The sequence below is a fragment of the Agrilus planipennis genome, unplaced genomic scaffold (assembly GCF_000699045.2).
Source record: "Agrilus planipennis isolate EAB-ADULT unplaced genomic scaffold, Apla_2.0 scaffold96, whole genome shotgun sequence".
Classification (NCBI taxonomy): domain Eukaryota; kingdom Metazoa; phylum Arthropoda; class Insecta; order Coleoptera; family Buprestidae; genus Agrilus; species Agrilus planipennis.
This window is the reverse complement of record NW_020438968.1, coordinates 966,816-978,967: the sequence shown is the minus strand read 5'-3', so window position 1 is coordinate 978,967 and position 12,152 is coordinate 966,816. Positions and strand designations below refer to the sequence as shown.

Genomic DNA, 12,152 nt, shown 5'->3' with positions numbered 1-12,152 from the left:
GCCGGAAGGTAGGGCGGAAGGCCCTCTTCAGCCTGCTTTCAAGAATCGTGGGAATGGGTGGGTGGTGGTTCAGGTGAGAAAGATGAGACGGACGAAATGAAGACAGAAGAGAATGAAAGATTATCTGTGGAATATTACTGCCTCAGCATTTGCCTAGGTCATCCAAGGAAACCACAGAAAAACTTGGACCAAGGGAGACGGACCCGGAATCGAACCGGCGTCCTCCCGAATGCTAAGCAATGGTCTAGACCTCTAGGCAATGCCGCTCGGTATATCTCTACCTTTTGTCTAGGACTTTAATAGTCTGCACCAAAATAGGGCACGTCCCTTAAGTAAAACCCCCTCGGTCAACGCTTTTGTTGTTACTATGCACCCTCAAGGTATCCAGAAAAAGTCCGACGTGACGTAGTTGGGGACTTGGACTTTCTCTATTCTTTGATACCTACCTGAAGCAGCATCCATAAGGCAAACTAGGCACATGCCTAGCGCGCAAGGTTAGGAAGGGGCGCGCGCAAAAGTTTTTAAACTAAAAAAAAATAAGAAAATACCTGCTTCCAAAAATAATTTTGCAAAATACATGACCGCCAGAGGGGCGTCTACGCTAGCCTCGGGCGCTCTCAACATTTAATCCGCCTCTGACCTGAAGGGTGTAATAAAGAAGCCCAAAGCTATTTGTGAACACAATTTGAAGTTACACAGAAATCATGACATACAAATATATACAAAATAAATACAAACTAAATACACTATAAAAAAATACACAAATATACAAATATCGAACACATCGACACCGAACAACCAATGCTGTCAGACACTGTCCATCGACGGTAGTTTCTGCTAGACGCTGTACTAACACTACTCTATCCCACCCATTTTGTTAGGAAATAAGTAATGTGTTGCGGCTATAGGATCTTGCTCTAACAAATAAATCAAATAATATATACTTTACTATTATATAGCAACAAATTAACTTCATCTTTGGACACTATAAAACAATCAAAACAATTCTATATATTCGAATGTGTGATCGGATCTATCGGTGGTGATTTTTATTATTTAAAAATAAAGTACTTTTCTTTTTCACTCGCTTATACTGCATATATACATTTGCACCAAACATTTTCTATTTTAAATGAGCTTTTAAAAGCCTGAAAATATCTTGATCGGGTAAGAAAAGTAATTTTTGTAATTTGTTCCCTCCCGAGTGTGAGCCGAAGACGAGGGCGTCAATACTCCGGGAGAGGGTGCCGCACTTTCTTTCCGAGGGCTGCATACAATTGAATGTAATTAGGTTTTTTTATTATCCCTGATGTCGCAATTAAATATACCTGCCTGTTAAGCGACGTGGACTGAAACAATTCCAAAAAATAATGCAGTATTACGATTTTTAAAGAATAATAGATATTAATAATAATTGTGTTAAATGTCCAATTATGTGATCACTACGAACAGTTTATCTAAAATTTACAAGGTAGTAAAAACAAATTTGCATCATGAAACTTCTTTATAGTAAGAACCAAAAGTATTACGGTTGTCATGAAATCTGATACTTCGTTGAAAAGTTGATGATATTATAAGTTTACTGTATCCGTCAAGTTAAATGTGATTGAATATTAATTATTTAATTTTTATCCGTTACGAATTGCCGTAAATTAATGAGAAAAAACTGTTGCTGCTTTCACACCCTCGCCGGGAATCGAACCCCGGATCTTTGGTTTCACGCACTAATGCTCTGACGAAATGTACTTATCAGGTCACAGATTCGGTTACCAAAGTATAATGTGGCCGAATGAGACTGTTAAATATAATTGACATTTTACTAAATATCCTATAAACGAAACATTCATCCTATAACAAAAATACTTCATTTTTAAAAATTGAATACTTTATTCTTTATTAAATACCTAAATAGACATATACTGCGATACAGATGATGGGTTATTACCTTTCTGTTTTATTTTACTTTCTTATGCGTTTACAATAAAGAATATATGTATCATATTTATTATAATATCCTTTCTTTTTTAAATATGCATTTATATTTTCACTTTTTCATTTGCAGGGTTACAAGAGGAAATTTTCAAATCACGTCACCTGCTTCTGAACTATTGATTTTAACGTACCACCTTTTGATAACAATAAACTTCATAAACGTAATACATTAAAGCAATGTGTTTATTTGGAGTTCGAATAAAACCATTTAAAGTTTGAAACAATTTAATAGTTTAAGTACGCAGATTTTTGTTATGCCCAAACGCAGAATATAGCTCTGTCGTAATTTCGCTACCATTGTAGACCCAGGTTTCGTTTGGGATTTTATCTTATCCTAAAGTTATTCTTTTTCAATTTTTTAATAACTGTTTTTACATTTTTCCTATTTTATCATTTTTCACTTCCGTTTTCTGTTTTTTTTTCGGTTGTATTGTTTTTATATTTCTTGTTTTACTTTGATATCTAACTAGTATATTATTTTAGCTGTTTTTATTTCTAATTACTTTTTTTTTTCTTTTTCCTATCAGTTCTTTTTCTATTATTTTTCGCACAATTGTCTGTTTTGGTAAAGTCGCCTGTAATATTCTTTTTAGTTCTTTCCGGTTTTCTGCTATTTGTTCATGTTATTTTTACTCAGTACTTCTTGATGCTTTCTTATGAGAAGCAGATCAATTCCTTTTTCTTTTTGTTCTTTTTCTTTCTTCCTATTTCTGGTTAGTTTGATGGTAATATACGATTTGATGCAGTATTTTCCACTTCCATCCATCTTTTCTATCAATTCCTCTCCTTTTCTTTTGTTAGTGATGACATAGACAATCTATTACCGATTTTCCTAAGGCTGCTAAGTAAGTACTATACCGCTGGTGTGCTTTCCACGCATGTTTCTGTTGATAATTTTCTTCTAGCCATTTAATTAGGATTTTTCCTTCTTCGTTCAATTGTTTCATCTTCTCGTATTCTCCATTCTTAATTTCTAAGTTTGTCTTTGTCTTTTTTCTGCTGTTCTGGCACTGAAGTCTCCATTGATATTGTTATCCTTGTTTCCTTCTATTCTATTTCTGACATTATTTCCATATTACTACTTTTTTCCTGCATCAATTTTATCTTGTGTGATTCTAGGCTTTTCTTGTAGGCAGAATCTTTTGCTTTTCCTTTCTTTTTTCCTTTTTCGCTTTGTTTAATAGTATTTCAAAAGTTTTAAGGTGGTGTTAATATATTTTGTTGTCTTCCTTTTCTGTCCAGAATTGTGATATATTTAATAGATCATTGATGTTTTCTTTATTTTTCAAAATGTCTACTCCCGCTAAGGGTAGCTAATTTAAAATTTAATTCAAATTCAATTTAAAATTGTAGTCGCAGTAGCCAAAAAGGCTGTGTCCTAATTCCAACAAATAATAAATTGAACTGTCATTTACTGTGTCATTTTCTTGACGATCTGAAATATACAAAACTAAAAAAAAAGGTAATTTTAAATTAATTTGTGAAAATGGCATGTTTTTGTGAAAACTCGTGTTGCCATTCAAAAGGTAAGCTGAACAATACTAGCAGCACATATTTATGTATATTTTATATACTGGAATAGGTAATTACTTCACATAACCTTTGTACTTAGCTAATTTCCATTTAATATTTGATATTTAAATAAAAAACCGAGCATTTTATTTAAAACTAATTAGAGGTAGTCAGAAAATATTTATAAAACGTGATATTTTAAGGTGAGATTGCTCCATAATAAAAGTGACTAATAAATGCTTATCGCAATACATAGTGAAAACCGTATACGTATAAAGAAATTTAAGGTTTTCTTTCGTTATAGAGAGTTCTCATTGGAGAAGGAGTAGAGTGTCCAAATATTTAAAAATCAGGTGTGAAAACAAAGTCAAGAAAGGGGTTAAAAATTATTTAAGACAATATACATTATTAAAGACAGGACAAGAGATATACAGGGGCAAAAGATTAGTATACTTGGATTTGCAGAGATGATATATAGCTTACAGCAGTATTGACAACTAGCAAAGAGGATAATGCCTAGTTCCCTCCCATATACCTGTTTTTAATTAGGGTTAAAATTTTCGGTATGTCGAATTCCCTCCCAATTATACATCAATTGCCTCCCAACGGCGGCGGATGACNAAAATATACAGGGTGTAACAGAAATAAGTGTCAATCTTTGTAGGATGTAAACTAGATGCAATAAAAAATCACACAGTGAGTTCAGCAGCGTGGTCAAGGACAAAAAACGAATTTAAGAACCTAGACCGATCCTGTACGTGAATTGGAAACATGGGTGTTTCTGCAGTTCCATGGATGGAGAATGTAAACATTGCCGATTATCGAACGTCTAAGATAAACATAAATAATTTACTACTACACATACCCTATGTGATTTTCTGTATCCCTTACAATGGATGTACAAAGTTTCATGCTGATCAGTTGAGTAGTTAAGGCGTGAAAAATCGACAGACAGACAAAAAACAAACTCCCATTCACATTTGTTATATAAATAAGGATTTTACGACCTCTTCAATGGATTTGGTCCTGTTGTATGTGTACCTAATGATGCATTATTTTTCATGCTTTTTTAATGGAAAAAGATGCTAAAAAACTTAAGGATGTAGGAATGAGATATAGAGATCGAAGAGTTATCGAATGTGCGATTAATATTATTAAGCTTATTATTATTATGGTCAGATATACAGGGACAAAACATTAGCATGCTTAGATTTGCGCATGATGTAGAAATATAAGCGTCTAGCAAGGAGGAGTTAGAGATTACTTTAAATACAATGGAATAAGAAATCAATAAGAAATTTGCCAGTTAAATTGGTGGGACATCCTTTCAGGCATGAGGAACTAATTAAAGACATTATAAGAAGTTAAAAGAGGTAGATGTAGACCTAGATAATATTACTACTCGTTAAAAGAGATTTAGGTAGTTCTATTACTTTATGAGAAATGCGAAGATTGGCTTAAGATGAGAAAAAGTGGAAGTGCGTGCTCAACCAGTTTTCTTGCTGATGGTGATGCTGTTTACTAAGAAATTAATAAACAGAAAGTTGGTTGTCATGGGACACTTGGCAGATGTGATATATCGACATTAATCCGAAACGATGTTCTTATTATTAAATTCACTCAGATATACACCGATGATGCAATGAAAGTATCTTGCCATACTTGTTTTTACCCCTGCAGGTGTGACTAAAAATGTTTCACATCAATACTTTTAAACGAAACAATTAGAGCGTCAGTACGTATAGTTACGAATATTTATGATAATATCTTGACAGACATACTTGTCATATATACCTATGCATATTTGTTTGCTTTTAAAACTCATTTTTTTGTTCAAAAAACAAATGAGTCTACGAGACATGCTGCAGGTTTTGATTCCATAATAAGGAAGCATTGAAATTTTCACAATGTCAATTTTTAATTGACAAACAAACATGTCAAAAAATTCAAAATTATAATGAAGAAAAAAATTTAAGTAATAATGAAATAATATAAAATGGGGGAGCGCCTTTATCGAAGAATAATCAGCGCCTTAAATTCTTGTGCACAAAAAGGCCCTTCGTTTATGGCAGCGCGTAAACGTTGGATAGAAGAAATGGAGGAAATAAATAGAAGGCATTTAGAATGTAGAAAGAGAGAAAAACGAGCAAAGTTAGTCAATTCCATAGAAAAGCGGTTCAAATACTCCAAGTAGCATCTTCATTCCCTGTAGAGAATGAGTACCCATACAATAATTAAAAAATAGAAATACGGTCCTGGTTATAATTGAAATAGTTCGTGCAATTTGTACCGATTTTATATAGAAAAAAGACACCATGAAGTTGTATTAAATATATATCTGTTTAACATACTAGTCTTATAACTCCTCGATTGAACCAAATTTACGTTCTAGCCCAATTACCATAGGTGGTATCATTTCTTGAATGTAATTACTGTAAAAGTAATGGGAAATTCTTTAATTACTTATAGTTTCATACTACTGTTTATTACAACTTCAGACATCTCCAAGTTTCAGTTTTAAACAGAAACTTCAAAGTAAGTCTATTGACTATTGCCTATAAATTAATGTGAATTTAGATAAGTGTAAGTGTACTTTCTTATCTATTTAAACAAAAACAATTTCAAAATGAGTGCAATCTGAAGAAACTTTGAATGACAATGTAGTGTGTAGTTCAAATGTAGTTAGTCTAGAATCTGAAACTGCTAAACAAAACTAGTTAAATCTAAAAAACTTGAAAAGACAAATGTTAGAAATAAAAATGAATTTTTCAATATTTTTGATTTAAAAGACATTTCCGGATTGTGTAAACTATGTGAAAAAAGTATCAGATGAAATGAGCAAGGCCAAGACTTAACACTCAAAACCAACAATAAACCGACACCAAGACTAGAAGGAGATTTTGAAAAATGTCTTCATTGGACGCAAATATAAGTATGTAGTACCGAGTTGTGAATAATTAATCAACAGGAAATATATGATGTAATACATTCAAAATTGGCCCAGTCCGTAATAAAACTGTGGCATTTACTTCCTTCTTTCAACTACACAAGGCCAGTTGCTGACAGAACGCCTACTTTTACTCACGACAGATGCTGTAATAAGGAATATCGTAAATTTATACAAAAAAGGGATGTTAGATAAGCACACTAATAAAGAAAAAGAAATAGCATTATACCGAGTAATGTCTAACAGAAAGAGATGCAGGTAAACAGTATTTCAGTATGTTGCCAGAATCTGACTTTAAAGATTGTTCAACACTCTCAGGAATTTAGGAGAGCAAAGATGCTTGTTTCATCATCATAAGATCGTCAGTCTTAAGACTGGTTGGACACGTACATCCACTCTTTCCTATCCTGAGTTAAACTTCGCATTTCCCTAAAACTAGAACAACCCATATCCTTAACTATTTGCGAACAGTAATACCTACTATATCTAATTCTAATCTACCCATCTCTACTTTTAAATTTTCTAATTTCCCTGCTTAACATATTGTCCTAATATTCCACGCTCCGACTCGTGAAATATTGCACCTATCCCTATTGCACTTATTGATGACATCCCCCGAGATAGTCCCCGCTCGGACATCCGAATGGGGAACTAGTTTACGTCCGGAGTGCTTTACCCTAGAGGACGCCATCATTTAATTTTAAACGTGCGTTTTACTCGGGATCATAATGTGGTGGTTTCCCGTTGCCTTCTACATCGCAGTATTGTGCATCAGGGTGCCATACCGATCCTCGTGATCTCTGCCACCCCGAGTACTGAAAAAGCTGCTATCCTCTTTCGGGAACTTGTCTTAGTCTGGTTTCTTTTTAAGAACCCCCCCCCCCCATTATGGTTGAACCTATGGTTCGACTCCCTAAACCATCTAAACTCGTAAGTCGATCTAGTTTGTACAAGAGTTTTATCAAGGTTCAAGTCTCGTCGGATCGGATGCTTGTTTAATAAAGATATAATTTCAGCCATGCAGCTATAAAGCCGACTCTAACCAACCTCTAACCGCTTTACCGTTTACTATTATTCGGTTATCTCTTTTCACTTTGTCTGTACTACTCAGGAAGCATCCCCTAACTCAACAAGGACGTGCTCAAAATGTACGAAATGACTACAGTCCTAAGTGGAAACAAGAAGGAAGATAATTTATTGCGTACTTCACCAAGTTTGATCGTCCCAACTATATAAATTTCTAGTTTAAGTCATGTCGCACCGAGCGGCATGACCTAGAGATTTAGACCATTGTGGTTTCCTTGGATCACTTAGGCAAATGCTTGGACAGTAATATTCCACAGATAATCTTTCATTATCTTCTGTTTTCATTTCGTCCGTCTCATTTTTCTCACCCGAACCACTACCCACCCATTCCCACGATTCCTGAAAGGAGGCCCTACCTATCGGCGTAGTCCGGAGCGACTGCCCGCTCACCAGTATTACTGGCTGGTGGGAATGAAACACCCAAAAGTTTAAGTTTAGTTCTGTCATGCCGCTTTTGCTGTGAATATTAATGTTGGAACGTTCCTCCTTATTATGATGTATCTTTAGTTCCTACATATAAAAATAGGTTGTTATAAGAGCGATTCTCCAAGGATTACACGTAATGACATCTAAAAACATTTTTGACATTTACAGTCCAAATACAATTAATTTCCATTTTCGCATATTATGTGAATTAAAAAAAAAAAAGAAAATAAATAAACATGAATAGTTGTATCCACAAAGGAAAATTATTAGTTGCAAGAGCCTTGCCAATAAAAACAAGATCGGAATTTTGCGTTCCAGCAACTTGTCACAAGCCAGCATGGTGCTCTAAAGACGAGACTCTATTTTATAATAAAAAATTTGAGGAATTTAATCATATTCATAGGCGAATGACCGAAGCAATGAAAAGTCATGAAATGGAGTGCAACCATTTGGACGATCAAATTAAAAAACAATACGATTTGCTTATAAGAAATCCTTTTTTCCCGAGAACGAAGGAGTTGGATGTACACGGAAATTTGCATGATCTTGCGCAGGTTCTACGAAGGGTACCTATAGGCATTTTTTTAATCAATAATAATTCCTAATTACGTAAATATAATTGAAACAACTTCATTACCATTTAGTCCAAGATACCACAGCCGTCCGACATTACTCATTTTCTGACCGTGAGTAACAAAATGGGTGAGATACAGTAGTGTTAGTACGTATAAAGATGCTAAAGAGACGTAAAAAGGTAAAAACATTAGGTACTGGTTTTTCTAAAGTCTGGGTGTTGATTTTTACATAATGTTTCAGAAAATATTGTTAAATTGTTTGATGCTTGATTTTGTTAGTTGTTGACGTATGTGGCGGTATCCCACTCTTTTGGTTATACACTTCGAATTAAAGACTGCTTTTCTATTTACAATTTATTTACATTTTTACACTAATTGATTAGGTTGAATAAAATTTGACTTGAATTGGTATAGTTGAATTGTAAAAACTTTGAATAATTCGTATGGTTGAATTTGAATTTGAATATGAATATGAATCGATACCTTGAACATAATTATGAATTTAAATTGAATATGAATTGATTTTTTATCTTTTTTTTTGGGTTTTCCTCGAGGAGGGGAAATCTTCAAAAGACACCCCCTAAAAGGGGGTATTGTCGGATTCGCCGAAGCGCCTACCGACTAAAACTCCTCCTCTAGTAGGGAGATCAACCAGGAGGTTATACATCCCAGGAAAGAGTGGAAGAGGTTGAGAGCAGGAAGGGGAATGGGTATGGAAAGGAAGCATTGTGCGGAAATAGGAATCGGATAGGTTTGGTGGGCACTCGCTCTAAAAAAGCGAAACTAGGAATGAGCGGAAAGGAATTAGCTCAGAATAGAAGGTGGCACAGCCTTCTGAAACGGTCGTTTGGTTTAGGGGCGAAGTCGGCAAGTGTCGAGATGGACTGGTTTGGAGGACCTGACACTAAGGCCCGGAGACTAGCCGCGAACCTAACTGCAGCCTCAGAGAAATATCTCTACCAAAAAGCTTTTAGAAAAACTTTTGGGTGTTTCATTCCCACCAGCCAGTAATTCTGGTGGGCGGGCAGTCCCTCCGGACTATGCCGGAAGGTAGGGCGGAAGGCCCTCTTCAGCCTGCTTTCAAGAATCGTGGGAATGGGTGGGTGGTGGTTCAGGTGAGAAAGATGAGACGGACGAAATGAAGACAGAAGAGAATGAAAGATTATCTGTGGAATATTACTGCCTCAGCATTTGCCTAGGTCATCCAAGGAAACCACAGAAAAACTTGGACCAAGGGAGACGGACCCGGAATCGAACCGGCGTCCTCCCGAATGCTAAGCAATGGTCTAGACCTCTAGGCAATGCCGCTCGGTATATCTCTACCTTTTGTCTAGGACTTTAATAGTCTGCACCAAAATAGGACACGTCCCTTAAGTAAAACCCCCTCGGTCAACGCTTTTGTTGTTACTATGCACCCTCAAGGTATCCAGAAAAAGTCCGACGTGACGTAGTTGGGGACTTGGACTTTCTCTATTCTTTGATACCTACCTGAAGCAGCATCCATAAGGCAAACTAGGCACATGCCTAGCGCGCAAGGTTAGGAAGGGGCGCGCGCAAAAGTTTTTAAACTAAAAAAAAATAAGAAAATACCTGCTTCCAAAAATAATTTTGCAAAATACATGACCGCCAGAGGGGCGTCTACGCTAGCCTCGGGCGCTCTCAACATTTAATCCGCCTCTGACCTGAAGGGTGTAATAAAGAAGCCCAAAGCTATTTGTGAACACAATTTGAAGTTACACAGAAATCATGACATACAAATATATACAAAATAAATACAAACTAAATACACTATAAAAAAATACACAAATATACAAATATCGAACACATCGACACCGAACAACCAATGCTGTCAGACACTGTCCATCGACGGTAGTTTCTGCTAGACGCTGTACTAACACTACTCTATCCCACCCATTTTGTTAGGAAATAAGTAATGTGTTGCGGCTATAGGATCTTGCTCTAACAAATAAATCAAATAATATATACTTTACTATTATATAGCAACAAATTAACTTCATCTTTGGACACTATAAAACAATCAAAACAATTCTATATATTCGAATGTGTGATCGGATCTATCGGTGGTGATTTTTATTATTTAAAAATAAAGTACTTTTCTTTTTCACTCGCTTATACTGCATATATACATTTGCACCAAACATTTTCTATTTTAAATGAGCTTTTAAAAGCCTGAAAATATCTTGATCGGGTAAGAAAAGTAATTTTTGTAATTTGTTCCCTCCCGAGTGTGAGCCGAAGACGAGGGCGTCAATACTCCGGGAGAGGGTGCCGCACTTTCTTTCCGAGGGCTGCATACAATTGAATGTAATTAGGTTTTTTTATTATCCCTGATGTCGCAATTAAATATACCTGCCTGTTAAGCGACGTGGACTGAAACAATTCCAAAAAATAATGCAGTAGTACGATTTTTAAAGAATAATAGATATTAATAATAATTGTGTTAAATGTCCAATTATGTGATGACTATGAACAGTTTATCGAAAATTTACAAGGTAGTAAAAACAAATTTGCATCATGAAACTTCTTGATAGTAAGAACCAAAAGTATTACGGTTGTCATGAAATCTGATACTTCGTTGAAAAGTTGATGATATTATAAGTTTACTGTATCCGTCAAGTTAAATGTGATTGAATATTAATTACTTAATTTTTATCCATTACGAATTGCCGTAAATTAATGAGAAAAAACTGTTGCTGCTTTCACACCCTCGCCGGGAATCGAACCCCGGATCTTTGGTTTCACGCACTAATGCTCTGACGAAATGTACTTATCAGGTCACAGATTCGGTTACCAAAGTATAATGTGGCCGAATGAGACTGTTAAATATAATTGACATTTTACTAAATATCCTATAAACGAAACATTCATCCTATAACAAAAATACTTCATTTTTAAAAATTGAATACTTTATTCTTTATTAAATACTTAAATAGACATATATTGCGATACAGATGATGGGTTATTACCTTTCTGTTTTATTTTACTTTCTTATGCGTTTACAATAAAGAATATATGTATCATATTTCTTATAATATCCTTTCTTTTTTAAATATGCATTTATATTGTCACATTTTCATTTGCAGGGTTACAAGAGAAAATTTTCAAATCACGTCACCTGCTTCTGAACTATTGATTTTAACGTACCACCTTTTAAGAACAATAAACTTCATAAACGTAATACATTAAAGCAATGTGTTTATTTGGAGTTCGAATAAAACCATTTAAAGTTTGAAACAATTTAATAGTTTAAGTACGCAGATTTTTGTTATGCCCAAACGCAGAATATAGCTCTGTCGTAATTTCGCTACCATTGTAGACCCAGGTTTCGTTTGGGATTTTATCTTATCCTAAAGTTATTCTTTTTCAATTTTTTAATAACTGTTTTTACATTTTTCCTATTTTATCATTTTTCACTTCCGTTTTCTGTTTTTTTTTCGGTTGTATTGTTTTTATATTTCTTGTTTTACTTTGATATCTAACTAGTATATTATTTTAGCTGTTTTTATTTCTAATTACTTTTTTTTTTCTTTTTCCTATCAGTTCTTTTTCTATTATTTTTCGCACAATTGTCTGTTTTGGTAAAGTCGCCTGTA

The 12,152-nt window shown here is 34.6% G+C and overlaps 1 protein-coding gene across 1 annotated transcript; it reads left to right on the top strand.

Annotated features, from left to right (window-relative positions):
• The first annotated feature begins 8,114 nt into the window (after nt 1-8,114).
• On the top strand, nt 8,115-11,796 carry LOC112904682. The gene is made up of 2 exons (XM_025975356.1): nt 8,115-8,529; nt 11,643-11,796. The coding sequence occupies exons 1-2, from the start codon at nt 8,200-8,202 to the stop codon at nt 11,682-11,684; spliced, it is 372 nt and encodes a 123-aa protein (XP_025831141.1). The 5' UTR covers nt 8,115-8,199; the 3' UTR covers nt 11,685-11,796.
• Nucleotides 11,797-12,152: the final 356 nt, after the last annotated feature.

What these genes read in the sequence shown, in the direction of transcription:
- LOC112904682 (XM_025975356.1), top strand. Translation starts at nt 8,200, where the DNA reads ATGAATAGTTGTATCCACAAAGGAAAATTATTAGTTGCAAGAGCCTTG. An exon ending in TTGCGCAGGTTCTACGAAGG is followed by an intron (nt 8,530 to 11,642) that starts GTACCTATAGGC and finishes TTTCATTTGCAG; the next exon opens with GGTTACAAGAGAAAATTTTC.